Below are 19,787 nucleotides of genomic sequence, written 5' to 3'. Positions count from 1 at the left end.
TGCAGGGCTTTTAAAATCTGGCCCATTGCGTCTTAACAACGTGCATTAAAAGCATGCATTATTGCACATTAATGCATGCTAGTGCACTGCCGTTAACATGTTATTTACTAAAGCAGTGTTTCCCAATTCTCTCCTAGAGGTACATGTAAACTGGTGTGGTCTTCAGGATATTCATGATGAATATGTATGAGATAGATTTGGATACACCGTGTCTCCAATTTATGCAACTCGGTCTTCATTGTGGCAATCCTGAAAACCTGACTGGCTAGGTGTGCCTCCAGGGGAGAGTGGGGAAATACTATACTAATAGATGTTAAACCTTTTGTAAATACTGTGTGAAGCAGTTACCATAGCCAGTAAAGAATTTGCTTTAACTGGCTATGGTTCAAGGTTTGTCTCTGAAAGAAGACCATGGTTAATATATTTTTCATTTCATTACCTCTCTGATATGTATCTTGTTATTCTGTTTTTAACTCACTGACTCTTAGAGGTAATCCTCTAAAACTTATCCCATCTAAAAATAAATATCTTTCCTATATGCACAGAAGTAAAAAAAACTCACAGCTATTGTTGCATCTTGGTGTCAAATCTTCAATAATGGCACTTTTCTTTTGCAGCTCATTTTTAGCTTCATGCAACTTCTCCCTGTTTGCAGAATGTAAAAATAAAGGAGGAGTTACTAGAGCTCTCCTACCTTTCCTGCATGCACATTGAATCAAACTGTGAATACTATAAATACAGGTACTGAAAAGACCAGAAAAATATTTTTTTAAACCAATTTCCTATTATGCCTAGAGGAGAAATTTTCAGTGTTGGCTCTGCAGAACGTCGTATGCAGCAGGTTCATCACAGAAACAAGACGATAGGAAAAGACGATATCATGTATCTAGTCTACTCATCTATTCAATTTATGCAGCCCTTACAGTTTACTTCCCTCAGAGATCTCCCTTATTTATCCTTGCTTTCTTGAATTTAGATAGTTTTTGTCTCCATTACCTCCACTAGGAGGCCATTCTATGCATTCACTATTCTCTCTGTAAAGAAATATTTTCTAAGATTACTCCTGAGTCTACCCCCTTTCACCCTCATTTATTTATTTAAGAGCTTTTATATACCGATGTTCATGTACTGGTACATATCACGTTGGTTTACATAGAACCAAAGTTGGAAATTACATCGAACAGGAAAATTAAGAAACAAGAAATTACATTGAGTAAGAGGGTGCAAATCCCATGACTTGTTCTAGAGTCTTCTTTTTGTTGAAAGAAGCTCGCTTCCTGCGTATGGAAACCTTTGAGATATTTAAATGTCTCTATCATATTTCCCCTATGTCGCCTTTCCTCGAGTGCACTATGAATCTTTACTTATTTTCTATCCCCATATGCTTTAGAACAAAGACCACTGATTATTTTAGTAGCCACTCTCTGGACAGACTCCAACCGGTTTATAACCTTTTGAAGGTGTAGTCTCCAGAAATGAACACAGTATTCCAAATGAGGTCTCGCAAGGTTCCTATACAGGGGTAATATCACCTCCCTTTTTCTGCTTTCTTTCCATATTCACTGCCAACGGATTTCAACAAGTCAAGCAGAAACAGTCAGAATAAGCTCAGGATGCCAGCAGGAGACATTAGTAGAGCCTATAATCACTCTGCAGCACCTCATTACCTCTCCCCTTTCCCTACACCCCTTCTCGTGTGCTCCGCTAGTCAGATAAGTCACTCCAATCCGAGCCCTTCTCCTGGACAGCCAATTCCGTACTTTCCACCTGGCTGCACCATGTGCTTGGAATAGTCTTCCTGAACTGGTGTGTCATGCTCCCTTTTTTGCCATGTTTAAATCTCATCTACCCACCTTTTTGAAACTGCTTTTAAATCCTATGCCTGCTTTTCTGTTTTTAGTCTTGACAAACTTTCTTTTAACCAAGTCTCTTGTCCTGTATGTTTGTCTCTATTGAGCAGGGACAGTCTTCATATGTTTGTACAGCACTGTGTATGTTGTGTAGCATGATAAAAATGTTTAGTAATAGTATTCATAGTATAAAAAGATATACATTTAAGATATATATACACAGACACATGTGTGTAAGTTATGGGGATGGGAAGAAATATAAATGTGAACAATAAACAGATTACAGATATTGTTCAAATTATCCAAAAACTCAATTTATTCAAAACATATACCACACCTACACATGTGTGTACAATGAATGCTATTATAAAATGTTTACTTGCAAAGTATCTGTTCATCTGTTGAATTTGTTATAGTATCTTCCCTATCAGATGTTCTGAAGACTCTCTGGCCCCAAAGTAGTTAAAAAAAAAAAACAAAAAAACTTCAAAGCAGCTACTAACGCCAACATCAAAAAGGTCATTAATAGTTTAAAGAAAAATTATGTTCCATGTTTCTACAGAAAAATAAGTATTGCAACATAGAGAAAGTTAGAGCACAAATTCTAAATCTTTGAGAAATAAGATTGCAAATGCTTCCAAGCCTGTACATAAGAACATAAGTAGTTGCATTACTGGGTCAGACTGAAGATTCATCAAGCCCAGCATCCTGTTTCCAACAGTGGCCAATCCAGGTTACAAGTACCTGGCAAGTACCCAAACACTAAGAAGATCCCATACTACTAATGCCAGTAATAGCAGTGGCTATTCCCTAAGTCAACTTGATTAATAGCAGTTAATGGATTTCTCCTCCAGGAACTTATTTAAACCTTTTTTAAACCCAGCTACACTAACTGCCCTAATCACATCCACTGGCAAAAAATTCCTAATTGTGCATATAGTGTAGATTTTTAAAAAATACGCGCATGAGCATCCATGCGTGCACGCTACCCACCGGTGCACGCATGTTATAAAATCGGGGGCGCGCATGCAAGGGGGCACACTTAAGCAAAATTTGTACGGCAACGCATCATCAGCCTTCCCCAGTTCCCTCCCAGTCTGCTTCTTACTCCCTACCCTAACCCCCCTTCCGCTCTCCCATTCCTAGCTACCCCAATTTTTTTTTTTTAATTTAACTTGTGCTCCTCCAAAGAAGCATTAGCAAGATGAGCACACCGGCACCCTGCCTAAGCTTACCTGATAGGCCTTTATGTTGTATGAGTCAGCTGTGAAGTCAAGATGATTGAATAAACACTGACAGAGACTAAAGTCTTCAGAATAGTGTTACTGATCACAAGCTTCAGACTAGGACAACCATTTTTCTGCTAAGAACTTTAAATGCAAAAGGAAAGAATTATACACAGTTTTCCTTCATGCTCAGTGGAATCTGATACTGTTTTTTTCAATATATATATATATATATATATATATATATATATATATATATATATATATATATATATAATATATTTTCAATATATTATTATTCCACAAGTTGTTTTGAAAGTATAATCAGATTTCTGATTATCCTCATCCTTCCATACATCCTGTTCAGGGTTATTTTCTTGTTTATAAACTACCTCTTCTGCAAAGGCCACAATACAATTAACAAGATAAACAAAAGCATAACACACAATTAACCAAATACAAGAAAATCAAGCAAAGCCTGCAGTGTATGCAAATCTTTCTCATGCATATTCATTGTGGATATCCTAAAAACTGGCCTGTTTGTGGCTCTTGAAGACTGGAGTTGGCCACCTCTGGCATATAATATCTATTAGTGTTTGTGACCCATTAAATATTAAAATCATAATGACAGCAGACAATAACAACTCCATTAGGTTATAGACAATGTGGTGTCAACCTGTTGCTGGTCAGCTGGAGGTACAGCCGGTGGACCACAGTGCCAAGGCGAAGCCCAGACCCTTTGAGACTGACATTCAGTCTGCAGTCAAGAATGAGAGCGCCTGGGACAGCTAGAGAGACATTTGCAGTACTCCTGATATATGTAAGATTAGCTGGTTAGTAACTGCTTCTAAAGTGTTTAGTTAAATTTCAATGTATCATCAAAAGTACAAGCTGGATTAGTGGCAAACAGGTGTCTGTATAACATTTTAACAAAAGTAATTTACTCTGCTAAATCACAAAGTTAAAATATGTACTGTATTTAAAATGATGTATCTTATGCTCCTACAATAAAATTACCTAAAAAGAATTGAAATTCTGATCTCTGTTTATATGAACCTATGAATTTAAACAAGTCAGAACCTGTAAAACTAATTTTTACCTACAGGTAGTGTCTTCTATCAATAGAGCTTTAGGATATTTCAAATGAAGTAAATGTGAACCGTAAGAACATAAGATATGTCATGCTGGATCAGACTAAAGGTTCATTAATCCCAGCATCTGGTCGCTGACAGTGGCCAATCCAGACCTCTAGGGAAATAGGAAAATTGGTTCTTACCTGATATTTTTTGTTCCTGTGGCATTACAGATCAGTCCAAACTCTTGGATTTTGCACACCTGCCAGAAGATGGAGACAGATAAAGTTTTATTGAAACTGCTATATAACCAAGTGTGCCACCTTCAGTCCCTCAGTATAGACCTGTATCTGAGCCAAGATGCTCATAAATCAACTAAATTTAACAGCCCAACTGATACCCCATGAACAGGAGGGTAACACAAACTCTCTTCTAGGAAAGGAACCCAAGCAAAAAACAGCATAGTGACCAACTAACAACTCTGAAATAACTATAAACCAGCAGACAAACCGAGCAGACAACTCTTCCCCTTCTTACTATGGGCGGGTCTCTTGACTGATCTGTGGTACTACAGGAACGAAAAATATCAGTTACAAACCATTTTCCTTTCCAGTACATACCCAGATCAGTCCAGATTACTGGAATGTACCTAAGCCCACTAAATTGGGTGGGACCTGGAGAGTCCTGCTCGCAGAACACTCTCACCAAATCCAGCTGCAGTCAGAGCCCTGACATCCAAACGGTAGTGTCTGGCAAAAGTGTGCAATGGCTTTCAAATCGCTGCCCTGCAAATCTCCTGCGGTGACACCTGCTGGGCCTCCACCCAAGAGGCTGCCCGCAAACACATCGAATGAGCCCTCAAACCTGTAGGTACTGACTGACCCTCAGAAATATACGCCAAACCGATTACCTCGTAGCTTTGGACAGTTGACATCCTCTCCTTGGACCACTCTAAAGCACGAAAAGGTGGTCCGAAGCAAGAAAGTCATTAGTGACCTTCAGATATCTTAACAATGCCTTCCAGATATCCAAAAGCCTCAGTTCCCTTGCATGAGGAGTGGAGGGATCCAGTTCCGGAAAGGCTGGAGGTTCCACAGTCTGGTTAACATGAAACCCTGGCACCACCTTCGGCAAAAAGGAGAGCACTGGGCCCAATGACACACCCACCTCTGAAATCTGCAGAAAAGGGTGCTGCAGCTTCGAAATTCTTCTTGCCAAGCAAATAGACACTAGAAAAACCACCTTAAGAGTTAAATCCTTCAAAGTTGCTCTCCTTAGCAATTCAAAAGGGGTGCATATAATTCTGTAAGTACCAGATTCAAATTCCAAGATGGACAAGGCTTCCTCACCGGAGGTCGCAAGTTGTTCATCTCTTGAAGAAAATGCATTTCTGGATGTGTGGGCAGAAAACAACTGTGTACCTGCCCATGAAGACAAGACAGAGCTGCTGCCTGAATTCTCAGTGATTTAAAGGCCAAATCTTTTTTTTTTTTTTTTCAAAATGCTTTTTATTGAAAGAGAAGCTTAATAACATGACAGTCTCCATTAGCCCAAGCAGAGAAAAAAATACAAAAGAGCCGTCAGGCCAAGTATTATAAACATATTGAATCAAAAAGCATCACAGACAGTACAATAATACAGTGCTGGGTATTGAACAATAAAAATGAATAGTTGCAAACGCCATGGGGTAATTACATCTAATATTTAATAACATCCCCCTTCTCTTTCTAATTTTCTTTCATCCAGAAAAATACCCCCCAACCATCTCAAAGAACACCAACCAAACTCACACACTCACACTACCCCAAACCCCAGCCTAAGGCCTTTTCTCCAGGATCTCCAAACCTTGAATCACTATATCCAACCCCCCCCCCCCCCCCCGTCTATCTATCAGGACATGGAAAAAGATTTATAGGCAAATGCATGGTTAATCCCCTCAACATTGCGTGTCAAACCCCCTGTAGAAGTATATAACAAGAATGTAAATGTAAATGTAAATATTGCATTGTTCAATCTCTCCCTTCTTCCAGTTCCAAGTTAATTTTCCCTGTTTTATTGTAACTTTCTCACACCCTGTAATTGATTCACTGTATTTATTGGGAATATTTATTACGCTACGCTTTACACACATTGTTATTTGTAAACCGGGTTGATGTGATGCCTGTCATGAAACTCGGTATAACAAAAATAATAAATAAATAAATAAATAAATAAATAAATAAATAAATAAATAAGGACCATACCACTTTCTGTGTATAACAGGTTATTTACCCCAAAGGCCATGAAGCAGTAACATTTTAGTGGGGTGGGGGAGGGGGAGGAGTAGGAACTATACCCTCCAGAGAGTGACATACCCAACATTCAGCAACCTCTGTTGAATATCAGGGGGCAGTAGCCGGAAACAAGTTCCCCCACGCCAAACAGTAAGACTCATCAGGCCTGCTCCTACCTAGATTTACATCCAGCCACTCCAACATCATTGCCAGAGCCATATGCTGGAGCCAAGAATTAGAGGAAGGTAACTCCTCCTCCATCCAGACTATCAAAATGCACAGACATGCAGTCAACAAAGCAAAGCAGATAAATCTATCCCTTGATGTATGCTTACTAAGCGTCCCCTCAACCACACCAGAGGGGAGAACTTTACCATGTTTCGCCACCAATAACCCAGTACAACTACTAATCACAGATAACACTTCCTTCCAAAATACCTCCAGTTTCGGACAGTATAACAATTGATGCAATAAGGAGTCCTCATGTTGGTTATATTTGGTACACAATGGGGTGAGTACCAATCCTACATGATGTCTCCACTCGTCATCAAAATAAGCATGATGTAACAATTTAAACTGTAATTACTGCAAACTAATATCATTATTACATTGATGGAGTGCCTTAAAACAGCCTGTCAGGAATTCCACTGTAACAGGCTCCCCCCAAGGCAGAAGACCAATAACTAGTAAAAGGTTCCAGTAACTGGACCTGCAGAATCTTTTTACACAATTTGTGCCATCCCATTATAGAATTACTCAGAAGTGCAGTGTTTTGTAAAGTATCACACAAAGATAACCTCCTTAGTAAAGGAATCCTTCTCCCACTGCAAAGAATTAAAATAATGCCTGGCTTGGAGATAATTAAAAAACTGACAGGGCGGAATTTGGGAAGTTTGACCCAACGAAGAAAATGATACTACATCTTTTGCATTTGCCACATATAATTGTGAGATAAACTTAACCCCTATCTTAGCCCATCACTGAAAAATAGAAGCATATTCCACCCCCCGGGGTGAAGCCCGCATTGCCTGCAAAGGCCAAAACTCTCCTACAGGAAGGACAAAATATGCGACACCATAGCCTGCAAAGTCTGCACATCCCGATCCATACTCCAGGACTTCCCAGACTCGCACGTAAGATAAAGACGTGGAAGTCCGCCCAGCCTGCAATAAGATAGTGATAACTGCCTTGGGATAACTCAGTTGCCTCAGGCGCCTCCTCTCAAAAGCCAACCTGAAAGACAGCAGTAAGCCGCCTGGTCTGAAAATACAGGGCCCTGATGAAGATTTTCCAGATGATTGAACTTTAGGGGCTTGTCTATGGCCATGTTGACTAGATTCGTGAACCAAGGACGTGTCCCGGATATCTCTCAACTCGCTGAATCACTTCCCTCACTAGAGGCCACAGAGGGAAAACATACAACAGCACATTGAGAGGCCATGGCAGAAGGCAGAACCAGAGTGTCGATGTCCTCCGCATCGTGCTCTCTTCTTCAGCTGAAGAACCGGGGTGTCTTTGCATTGTCCCTGGTCATCATGAGATCCATATGTGGCGAACCTCATCGTTTATGAATTAGAGACATCGCTGCCTCAGACAGCTTCCATTCTCCTGGATCCAACACCTGACAACTCAGGAAGTCTGCCTATACATGGCGATGTCGCTATCCTCTCCAAATGCTGTTCCACCCAGAGGATCAATTCTTGCGCCTCCTGAGCCACTGGCTGTCTACTGGTTCCACCCCGATGGCTGATATAAGCTACCGCCATCACACTTTCCAAAAGAACCCTCACCGGACAACCTTGTCATCTTGGAAGAAAAGCAAGTAGTGCGAACTGCACCACAGTCATCTCTAACCAACTAATAGATTAGGAAGCCTCTTTCTTCGACCATCGGCCTCGTGCAGACTGATCCTGACATACAGCTCCCCAGCCCATGAGGCTTGCATCGGTAGTGACAATCACCCAATCCAGAACTTCTAATGCAGTGGTTCCCAACCCTGTCTTGGGGACCTCCCAGCCAGTCGGGTTTTCAGGATATCCACAATGAATATGCATAAGAGAAATTTAGCATGTTATTGAGGAAGCGCATGCAAATTTTCTCATATTTATATTTATTGTGGATATCCTGAAAACTCGACTGGCTAGAGGGTCCCCAAGACAGGGTTGGGACCACTGTTCTAATGGCATTCCACATTCTAGATTGGCCAAAGTAACCACCAGGAAAGACAGTCTCTGCCTTCCCCCTCAAATGAAAGAGGAATATGAAATTACCCCAAAGGATTCCATCGGGAGAGAAGAGCCCTCTGAAGAGGATGCAAATGCATGAATGCCCAAGAGACCAACTCCAAGTTTGAAGCCATGGAGCCCAGGACCTATAAATAGTCCCAAAACTTGGGTACCGAAAATGACAGAAGATGCTGAATCTGATCCTGAAGCTTCTGAATCCTCTCTTCCATGAGGAACACTCTCCCCTCCCATGTGTTGAGCCATGCCCCTAAGTACTCCAGGAACTGAGAGGGAACAAGCTGGCTCTTCGAAAAAACTGGCACAGCACCTGTTGCACGGACCGCCGATAGAGATCCTCTGACTTTGCCCTGATGAACCAATTGTCCAGATATGGATGCACTAGTACTCTTTCCCTTCTTAATGCAGTTGCCAGCACCACCATCCCTTTGGTAAGTGTCCACAGTGCAGTTGCTAGCCCAAAACTGAAGATGCTCCTCGAGAATCAGAAACCTCAGGAAACTTTGGTGGTCCTGCCTGATGGCTATGTGCAGATAAGCCTCTGTCAGGTCTAGAGATGTCAAGTACTCTCCTCCATGTACTGCTGCGATAACTGACCTAAAAGTTTCCATGAAAAACCATGGAACCCCAAGGGCTGCATTTACTGAGCAAAATGATCCTTTCCTTCTTTGGCTTCATAAAATAGATGGAATACTGCCTCGTTCTCTGTTCCTCCACTGGAACTGGCACTATGGCCCCCAGAAGCTTTAACCGATCCACTGTACTTCGGACCGCTGTTTCGAGAACAGACTGCAAGGGGAAACGACAAAAGTGTCCCTGATGGTATGAGCAAATTCTAAAGCATAGCCATATCGAGGACCCACTGGATCATGATAATCTTGGCCCACACCTCATGAAAAAGCAATAAATGCCCTTTGACAGCCGGAACCTAAGAGTGGACTGGCCTCACATCATTGCAAAGGCTTAATACTTCCTGAACTGGTGCCAGAATTGTCCCTGCAGGGTCTCTGCCCCCCTCCCCTCCCGAAAAGGACAGTCTCCAGGATGAAGCCCTGGCAAAAACCCATCGCTGTGGACCTCCAACACTCTAGAGTGGATGAAATCTCCTATTAACCTGAAGTCTAGGCCACGCAGTGGCAAACGTTTTGCCCCGGGATTGTCTTCCAGTAATTTGTGCACATTGGTTTCCCCCAGATGCTTAATTTTCTGCTTCAAGTCTTCTCCAAACAACAGCCTTCCTTTAAAAGGATGAGCCCAAGCTGTGACTTGGACCAAACATCCGCCAACCAATTCCTCAACAATAGCAGGTGCCTGGCGGACACTGCCGACATCAGTCTGTGAAGATGTTCTGACAAGATCATAGAAGACATCAGCTCCATAAGACATCGCTACCTCCAAACTATCATCCAGCTGAGCCACAACTGCCCTCACAGCCTGCAGCTCCTGTAACTGCTGAATCCACCGGAGACACGGTCTCTGCACCAGACTGCTGCACGCTGCAACATTTAGGTCCAGAGTGGAAACCTCAAAAATCCTTCAGAGATGAAGCTCCAACTTCCAATCCTGAACACTTCTCAATGTGGCAGAACCTGCAACTAGGATGGTAGTCTTCTCAATGACGGCAGACACTGCAACATCCACTTTGAGAAGAGCCAACTCCTCCAAGGTGTCCTCTGGCAAAGAACAGAGCTTTGCCATCGCCCTGCAGACTTTCAATCCTGATTCAGGAGTATCCAACTTCTAACCACCAGTTTTTTTTGTGTTTTTTTTTTACTGGCTTATGAAATGGGAACATCTTAGCTGGCCCTCTCAGGCCATAAAGTACCGGTTCGCCCCCTCCAAGTCTGACTCTTCCTATGTCATCTTGATTCCAAGCTCCTGTAGAACCTGCAGAATCAACAGCCCAAGTTCTTCTCGATGAAAAAGATGAACCACCTTAGGGTCTTCTCCTGCCACAAGAACTTCCTGTGGGTCCACAACCAAATCTGGCATGTTAATTAGTGTATCCACCCCAGGGACCCCTCCCTGGAGCCTCCTGCAGATATTTAGAATTCTCTGAGTCGCCCTGCGGATCACAGGAACCTGAAGCCAAACCGGAGAGCCGCCGAACCCCCTTGGCACGCTTCCTCTTAGGAGGACTTGCTTTTTCTGGACTTTAGACCCCTCAGGGAAGGAGCCCGTGAAGATACATGTCCTACTAATGCTTTCCTGGCCAGAAAGGCCTCATGCATCAGCAGAACAAATCATCATCAAATTCAGAAGAAAACACTTCAGAGTCAACTCCCATGTGCCCAGCATCTAGAGGGAAATACTCCTCCTCCAAATCCTCCACTGACAGGAGCTGATGTAGCCGGGGACAGGCATGGTGGCGAAGGCTAAGATCCCACCAAAGCTGCAGCAGACTGTGTGGCTGACCATGTGGTCATGTGGCTGACCATGTGGTCAGCCACACAGTCTGCTGCATGTGACAGTATTCAAAATATCCGCAGCCCCTCTCGTGCTGGCGACAGTGGTAGCACAGTGCACCATAGAAACAGAGTAATCTCGAGGAGGGGGCCCTGCCGATGGGTTCTCCCTTTCTGAAGCACAATCGGCACATAAGTTCTGCCGACTGAGCAGCAATCTCAATCCCCTGTAGGCCCGGCACACCGAAGCATGTGGCATGGTTTCCAATTGTGTGTGACGCCGGAGGCCGGACACAAGATTCAGCAGCACAAAAAAGACAAGTGCTGTGTAAACTACAAATGGGCAGACAGCAGCTGGTAGACCTATCCATCCTGCAATAACTCCCCATGGTCCTCACACCAGGAACCCTGAGTTATGTCACGCTCCCTTACCGGGAAAGAAACTTTTTTTTATTTTTAATTAAAACTTTAGCCAAACAAGACTAACAAAGGAAGAAAAAACAAATAAATACTTTCCTGCGTCCTTGTGGAAGGGTCAGAATCACCAGTCACACCGCTGCTTCATGTGAGCTGAGAGATCTGGACCACCAGATATCAGTGCCACAGTACTAAATGAGCTAAGGGTCACCAACCCCCTGCTCGTCCGCCTCGACCAGGGAGGATAGCCCTACCAGAACCTAACATCTCCCTAGGAGGCTCCACGTGAAATCCAGCATCTCTTCTTTCCTTCTATTTTTTTTTCCAGACTGCCATCTGTTGGAGACAGAAAAATACAATGGACTGCAGGTGGTACACTTGGTTATATAGCAGTCTTCGTCTGCTGGCAGGAATACAAAAGCCAGGAGGCTGCATTGATCTGGGTATGTCCTGAACCAGCAAATACTAAAGTGTACATCTATTTCTTATTGCCCACTCCTAGGGACAAGCAATTGCTTTCCCCTAGTCTATCTGGCTAATTGTTTATAGACTTTTCTTTTGGGAACTTGTACAAGCCCTTTTTAAACTCAGCTATACTAGATGTCCTCCAGCAACAAATTTCAGAGCTTAATTGTGCATTGAGTGAAAAAATACTTTCTCCAGTTTGTCTTATATTGGGTACCTGTTCATTTCTTAACATAACATAAGTAACATAGTATTGACTGCAGAAAAGGACCAAATATCCATCCAGTCTGCCAGGAAGCTTCTTATGGTAGTATCTGCCACACCTTGGCAGGTAGTATCTCTTAAGGGTAGCAACTGCTGCTTCTTGCAATTATCCCCAAGCTTTACGATAACCCATAAAAATGTACTGCTAGCAACATTTTTACTGGGTGATGAGCCTTCTTGAAATTCAGACAGTGTTACTTGACGTGCTTTGCTTATGGATTTGGCCTTAAAAGCAGTCCTGTGCTTTTTCCCTTATGTCTGCGTATCAATACCCCACACTGTAAATGTTAGGGCCTGTGTTGGTTGTCTGAATCAAATTCCTCTTCCTTCCCACCTTTGACTGACAGGAAAACTCTCCTAGCTTTTAAGCAAGGAAGTTTCCTATCGCGTCCAACTTATACCAGAGAAATTGTGTTGCAGTTATCTTTCAGGTCAAACTTGCACCGGAGAAGTTGTGTTGTAGTTCTCTTTCAGGTACACCTGAATGCAATGGATTGTCATTTAAGTGCTCAAAACATCAATAAACAAAATAAGGCCATGAAATATGAAAAATAAAGATTCTAAAAAACTAAATTCTTCTTAATTCAATTAAAATCCCCAATCATAAAAAATGTTCTCATACATACTTAAAATAATTCTATTTTTATTTCTTATGGGGGGAGGCAAAAATCCTTTGTAAGGACAGATAATAATATGCCCCTGGGAGCATCTGAAAGAGAACTACAACACAACTTCTCCTGTGCAAGTTGGATCTAAAGAGCACTGCAATACAATTTCTCTGGTATAGTTGGACGTGATAGGAAACTTTCTTGCTTAAAAGCTAGGAAAGTTTTCCTGTCAGTCAAAGGCAGGACTTTCCTGTCAGTCAAAGCAGTTCAGCTTACGATAGTAGCTTCTCTAGTATGGGCGGCTTCATTTATTTTTTTGTGTAATAATTACCTTTCAAAGCTTCGCTTAAGGACTTTGGTTATTAAGGAGAGTTTGCAAATAAGAAAAAAAATATCACAAAAAATACAGAACACAGAATGCTGCACAAACACGAGTACTAAAGCTCGCTTAAAAATATAAAGTAAAAATGGTATATTCTAACATTGAGGTACCTCCTTTGGGAGTTACCCTTAAAGATACCGGACATTAAAAGTCTACCCATCAGAACTGAATTCCAGCTGCCAAAACTTTAACCACTCTTCAAGCTTTTTAAATAACTTTTTATTCTTTTTAGTCCTTCAGGCATGTCCACTCTGTTGCAGATCTTAGTATCATGCACAAATAAACAAACTTTACCTTCTCTCCCTTCCGTAATGTCACTCACAAGGATACTGAACATAACTAATCCCAAAGATTTTCATTTTATTCACAAGCCTCCTATGTGGGACAGTATCAAACGTAAATCATATTGAGCACTCTTCCTTGATCCAGTTCTCTAGTTATCAATCAGATTTGTCTGACAGGACTTTCCCCTGGTCAATACATGATTCCGCAGATCCAGCAATTTATAGGATTGTAGATAGTTCCCTATTCTTTCTTTCAGCAGAATCTCCATTAATTTTCCCACCACCGAGGTGAAGCTAACAGGCCTGTAGTTTCCAGCCTCTTCTTTGCTACCATTCTTGTGAAGCAGGACCACAACCGCTCTTCTCCACTCTCACGGCACCACTCCTGTTTCTAGGGGTCTATTGAACAGGTCTTTAAGCGGATCCAACAGGACATCTTTGAGTTCCTATAGTATCCTGGGATGTACCTCATCCGGCCCCATGATCTTGCCCACTTTCAGTTTTCCTTGCTCTTCCCATACATTCTGTTCTTTAAAAGTTGTGTCTTCCCCATTCCCATCTATGGTCTTGTCAACCAGCAGCAGTCCTTCTCCAGGGTCTTCTTTAGTAATATTTCTGCCATTTCTTCATCTGTCTCTACTCATTGCTCTGTCACCTTTGCATTTCACTATACTACTTTGGGCCTTCCTTCTTTAATCTGATATATCTGTAAAATGTTTTGTCACCTATCTTACCTCTTTGGCAATCCTTTCTTCCACTTGAGCTTTTGCTTCCTGATTTCTTTCTTCATCTCCCTCAGTTTCACCAGGTATTCTTCCCTGTGTTCCTCTTTTTGGGATATTTTATACTTCTTGAACATTGTTCTTTCTGTCTTTATTTTTTCAGCAACCAAATCGGTTTCTTTTCCTTGAACATTTGTTTACTTTTCTAACATATAGATTTGTTGCCTTTGTTATCATTCCTTTTAATTTGGCTCACTGTTTCCACCTTGCCCATTTTTTCCTCGTATTTTAGTTCTTCCTCCAAGTACATCCCCATTTTGTCAAACTTTTTTGACATTTATAGCTCAGGTCTTTCATGTGACTTCTCTGTATCTTATTTGCGATATATCAAGCCATACTTTCTAATGATTACTGGTGCTTAGGTGGACACCTGTCCTTGTACTATCTGAAAGAGTAAATAACCTTTCCCATTTTTTTCTGCTGCATTCTACTCATGATTTTAAAATCTCTATCATATCCCTTTCTCAGTCATCTTTTTTTTAAACTGAAGAATTCTAACTTGTTTAGCCTTTCATAAGAACAGTTTCATCCCCTTTATCATAATCATTCTTTGTTTTTTCCAGTCAATCTGTTCCTAGACCCTCAGAGAACAGTATTACAAGTCCATATCTTTTACTGATCTTATAGACAATTACTAGGCAAGAGAAAACAATCTTAAAAAAAAACCAACCCCAAACTTCCATTCCTTAACAATTTAAAAAAAAGTAGCATTAAGTCTGTTAAAGAAAAAAAAAAGTTGCTCACGATACAGCTTCAAAAAATCCAACAAAACAAATGAAAGAAGCTGCTCATTCCCTACAACCAGAGCACCAATTCACTACTGATGTGGATGCCCAGAGCCCTAGTGCAGGCATGATGTGATAAAGAGCAGTGAAGAGGAAATGAAACACTTTTTGACATTCCATACAAGAAGTCATTCTTGTTCTAAGTTTTTTTTTTTTATTTTTGTTCATAAGTAGCTTTATAATCACTAACAAATATTCTATAGCATTTATGCAGATGCTGCAGAAGTGGAGATGGTAGATAGAAATGCTGTATTAACAGAAAAGAACTGAACCACAGGGTTACAGAAGTTATGTTTAGAACACCAAGGAGCTGATGCAATAAAGTGTGCCCAGACTAGTGCACAGGTTTGTGTGTGGTTGGATGCGCTAGACTAGCATCCAATGCAATAAGGAGATTAGCGCATCCAAAACACAAACCCAAACAACTGCATAGCCGACAGTGCTCATCACATTTAAATTCCATGTACATTGAAACTATTAGCTATTACCCTCTGATGCAGAAAATCGTTGGGCGCCCAACCCAACCTTTTTAACACAGAAAATTTAACACCAGCTCCGGGGCTGGAGTTAGGTCAATCCACGAGTCAGGGACTCATGATAAATTAAAAGTAACTGTCCTCTGTGGTTCCTCCTACTTAGTATTGTTGCAACACTATCGGTGTTTAAAAATATAGGTATAATATAACGGTTTGATGTAAAACAAAAAACCTCCTATGGACATATACTTTACACATATACTGTATATGCACACCATACATGTACCAATAGCAAGTGGCAAAAGCAGCCTGAAGTGGGATGAAATGGACGCATGCTTGTTGCAATTCTGGGCACCTGACGCATTTGAGTGCTACAGATGCACAATTTTTCCTTGGCATGTCCTTTTTAACGCACTACCTCATTTAATATTGCATCGGGTGCCCAGGGGCTGCGGATGTGCGTGCTTTAAGGAAATGGAGGCTTAATTCAAGCGCCCATTTTAACGTGCATCTTACTGCACTGGCCTGCAAAGTCGTGCTGCACTTCAGGCCAACAGATAGCATTTACATATAAAGTGAGGATGAATTTACATGCAGAGAGAGAGAGAGTAAATTTACATACAACCATTTAGATTAATTGTTTCTAGTACAAAACCAATCATAGAAATTTTGACAATTGTGTAACCTAATTTAGAGGTTGGAAATATAGAAGTGTAAATATTATAATGTCTTATCAGTAAAATCATTTGAGAAAGTTTAATACTGCGTATCTAAGCATGTCACTCTTTCTATAAGGTATGATTATAAGATTTAAGAAAAAGCTTTTTTCCAAAGCTGTTGGCTCTAAGCACCTATTTATTGAACCACAATAGAGCACCCAGTTTCCTGCTGCAGATTTTTCAAGATTTCGCAGCAATTATGTGGCTAATTTGTATAATTCTGCATAAAGATTAACATCTCTGGCTATCCAAAGCCAATTTTTTAATTGTTTGTTTTCAAATATTTAAACTATATATAAATACAAAATTTACCAGATACAAAGATCAACTATTTACAAACTGTGAAATGAAACTTTTGTTTTGAACTGAAACAGAATACAACCATCCTTTTTATATTTTCTTGAGAAAGTCCTTGTCTTTGAGTATATGAATTTATGTATTCTAAAAACACCCTCTGTATCAGCAGTTTGTCATGCTGTTTATTACATAGAAAAATGTGTACATATATTGGGCACATACTGTACTAACATACACAAAGAAGCATTAAATTAACACAATTTTGAAATACTTGTCAGAAATAATACAAGTCATCAAGGCTTCTATAAATTGAAATTTCTCTGCCAGCTGTGGGCACAAGCAATTGTAGACTTCCAAAAAACACATCCAAATCTTAGCAGGTTTATGGTTGACCACATATGCAGGTGCAAGATCCTTTGTATAAAGAAGAGATTCTTCTAAAGACACAACACTCCATCCAGGAAATATATCAAAATCACCTTTGCTTTGATAAGGATTTAAGAGAATTTTTAGGGATCAAACATTCTCACCAATTTTTCTGTCAACTCCAACTTCAAACCCCTCCCCCCACCTCCTGTTCACTCAGGACAGGAGGAAGAGAGATGGTGGTGGGGGAGAACAACAGAAGGTGAGAGTTTCCTGCAGGCAGTTTGCAAGGTAAGAGGCTGGAGAAGGAGTAGAGAGAAAGTTGAGACTGAAGGCAGGCAGGCATCCTGTAACTTTTTTCAAAAGATTGAATTAAGAGGTGGGAAAGCTTCAGGAATTTTGTTTCTGTAGCAGGTTGTCAATTATGCCTCTAAAAGCTGCTTTTGCAGTTTTTCCAGTGACTGCACATCACTTGAGCCTAGAGGCACTATCTATTCCCCATTTTTCTCTGCTCATTCTTCACTTCTGACTGAAAACAATCTGATTTCTATACTTTCCAATGATAATCTAGGTAAATCCTACACTTCTTCCTTACCCTTTTAAACCTCTTTAGTTTTTAATACCGTAGAGTGTTCTCATCTCCTTGACCTCCTGTAATGGTTAAGAATCTATAGTTTATTTTGGTTGTGGCTTTCCTATCTCACTTTCCATTCTGAGACTTCTCTGCTGGTGGCCCCTTCTTGTTACTCCTGCCTGTGCCCTCAAAACTCAGACTTCTAAAAATTCAGTTTGCAGATGCCGTATTTATTCCTTCTGCTATATTACTTTTATCCTACTGAGACAATCATATCTTTAGATCCCTTACCTTGCCCAGATATTCCATTGCTCCTTAGTCTCAAATTTGCATTCACTTTCAGTTCATCTCTCCTGTTCTGGCTGCTTGTTTTCTCTGTGCTGTAGAATTTGTGAACTACCCCCACTTTATATTCCTCTTTTCTATTTTTTTTTTTTTTTGTTACTTCAGTTGAAGTTCTTCAGAGTAGGGTATTACAGCTTTTAATGCTTGTCTTTTCATTGTTTTACATTTTAGTCTTTATTTTTAAATATATTTGTCATATTTCTATACTCCCTTTAAACAGTATGTGGAGTTAGCATAACAATGACATTATCACAATGCAGAAGTTGTAACAATCACCATCTGAGAAAAAGGGATGGAAAGCTTTAAAAAAAAAAAAAGACAACCAGCTGGCAATCTTTTCTTTTAGCAAGAGTGTACATAAACTATTTACACCTCTGGGTAGAATTGCACATTGCCAAAAATCATTTAATATGATGAACGGTTGCACTAAACTGTTCTCATGTAATACCATGTACTCATTTTTTAAATTTTGAATTGCACTGAAATATCTCTACTATTTTTTAATAGATAAGCAGGCTGAATTAGTCATTAGTCATCATCCAGCAGCACTGAATGGACTCATCCCTCCTAGCTAGTAGAGCTTTGAGCTTTGCTGAGCATGTTCAGGAGTTCCTGCAAAGGTGTTGCCTTATGAGCTTCCTCAGTCATATTTAGTCTTAGCACAAGCATTAACAAGTATTCAATCTCTCCAGTTAATTTTTTCTCTAAATTTTTTAAACCTCTGAATTTTGATATTTTTTCTTCAGTGTTCAAATAACTAAGGGCCACTGGGTTCTCACGCAGTCTGGATACCATTTGCACGTCTCCTGGCTACCATTCCTTCTGCATTGTTCAACTATCAAGCCATATGAGCCCCACTTGATGCAACTTCGCCTAGAAGTGCAACCATTTCTCAAACAATGATTGACAAGAGTCCTTGCATCCCACTGTGAACAAGGCTTCTAGTCCCAATATTTCCTATTCCCCAAGGGGGAATGCGGCCCATTCTCAACTTGAGTCTCTTGATCAAACATTTCCTCAGAGAAATTCAAAATGAAATCACTCAGCATAATTCATCCTTACATCCGGAAGGATGAATGGATGTGTGCGCTAGATCTGAAGGATGAATATGCTCACATACTATGCCCATTAAACCTTCCCTTCAAAGTGGATTCTTGCCACTTTCAATAAAAGGTACTCCCGTTTGGCCTGTCAGCAGCTCTGAGGGTATTTACAAAATGTTGTAGTAGTGGCATACCTGTGTCATCAAGGAATACAAGTGTCCCATACCTGGATGACTGGCTAAGCATGGCATCCTTTTAGGAAGAAGTGCTCCATTCCCTGTACAAGATGATTTGTCTTCTACAGCTCTTGGGTTTTCTAGACAATTTCAAAAAATGTAATCTTGTGCCTACTTAAAGGCTCAATTTACATTAGTTGTCTTGTTGCCCCTACTGTACCCACAACCATACTTATCAGTGCTACTAAAAATTAAAACAAAGAGAACATTTTTCACAAAGCCTTGCCTCAAAAAAAAAAAGTGACAGTAAGTGGATTCAAAAACTGCAACTGTGGCAAGGTAATACCCTCACTGCCCACCATGAGCTCTGCTATCGGTGCCCTTGGCCAGCCTATAATCAGAAAAATTGTTACGCCTGTGGACAGATGTCCCAGTGCTCCAAACATTCCAGAGTAATCCAGATTGAGGAACTAGGTAAATCTCTTCAGAGTCGTAGCAGATCTTCTTCCTGCAGTGCAGCTTCAACTATCTTGCTGAGAAAAGAGCTGAGCAGGGGGCTCCTCAAAAACCCCATCAGCTCAGACCAAAAGCTGCAGGGTCAAGTAGTGCAATCTGCCCTGCATCGAAGAAGCAGCAGCATCAGTCACTGGAGCCATTGGAGCTTGAGTCAAAGAAACACAAACACTCAAAACATGGTGCACTGGCACCATTGCCGCATGGAGCATCCGCACCAC

General features: G+C 41.0%; 1 protein-coding gene across 5 annotated transcripts in view; it reads right to left on the bottom strand.

Moving 5' to 3' along the window:
- HOOK3 (hook microtubule tethering protein 3) overlaps positions 1-19,787 on the bottom strand; it is a 1,188,278-nt gene that overhangs the window by 257,678 nt on the left and 910,813 nt on the right. For all 5 annotated transcript variants that reach the window (XM_029601894.1, XM_029601878.1, XM_029601884.1 and 2 more), the window contains one exon: positions 563-645. In XM_029601894.1, coding sequence (XP_029457754.1) covers positions 563-645 — 83 coding nt within the window. The remainder of the gene's footprint in view (positions 1-562; positions 646-19,787) is intronic.

The sequence above is a fragment of the Rhinatrema bivittatum genome, chromosome 1 (assembly GCF_901001135.1).
Source record: "Rhinatrema bivittatum chromosome 1, aRhiBiv1.1, whole genome shotgun sequence".
NCBI classification, from domain to species: domain Eukaryota; kingdom Metazoa; phylum Chordata; class Amphibia; order Gymnophiona; family Rhinatrematidae; genus Rhinatrema; species Rhinatrema bivittatum.
The sequence above is the reverse complement of the archived record's forward strand: the minus strand, read 5'-3'. Positions and strand labels throughout refer to the sequence as shown.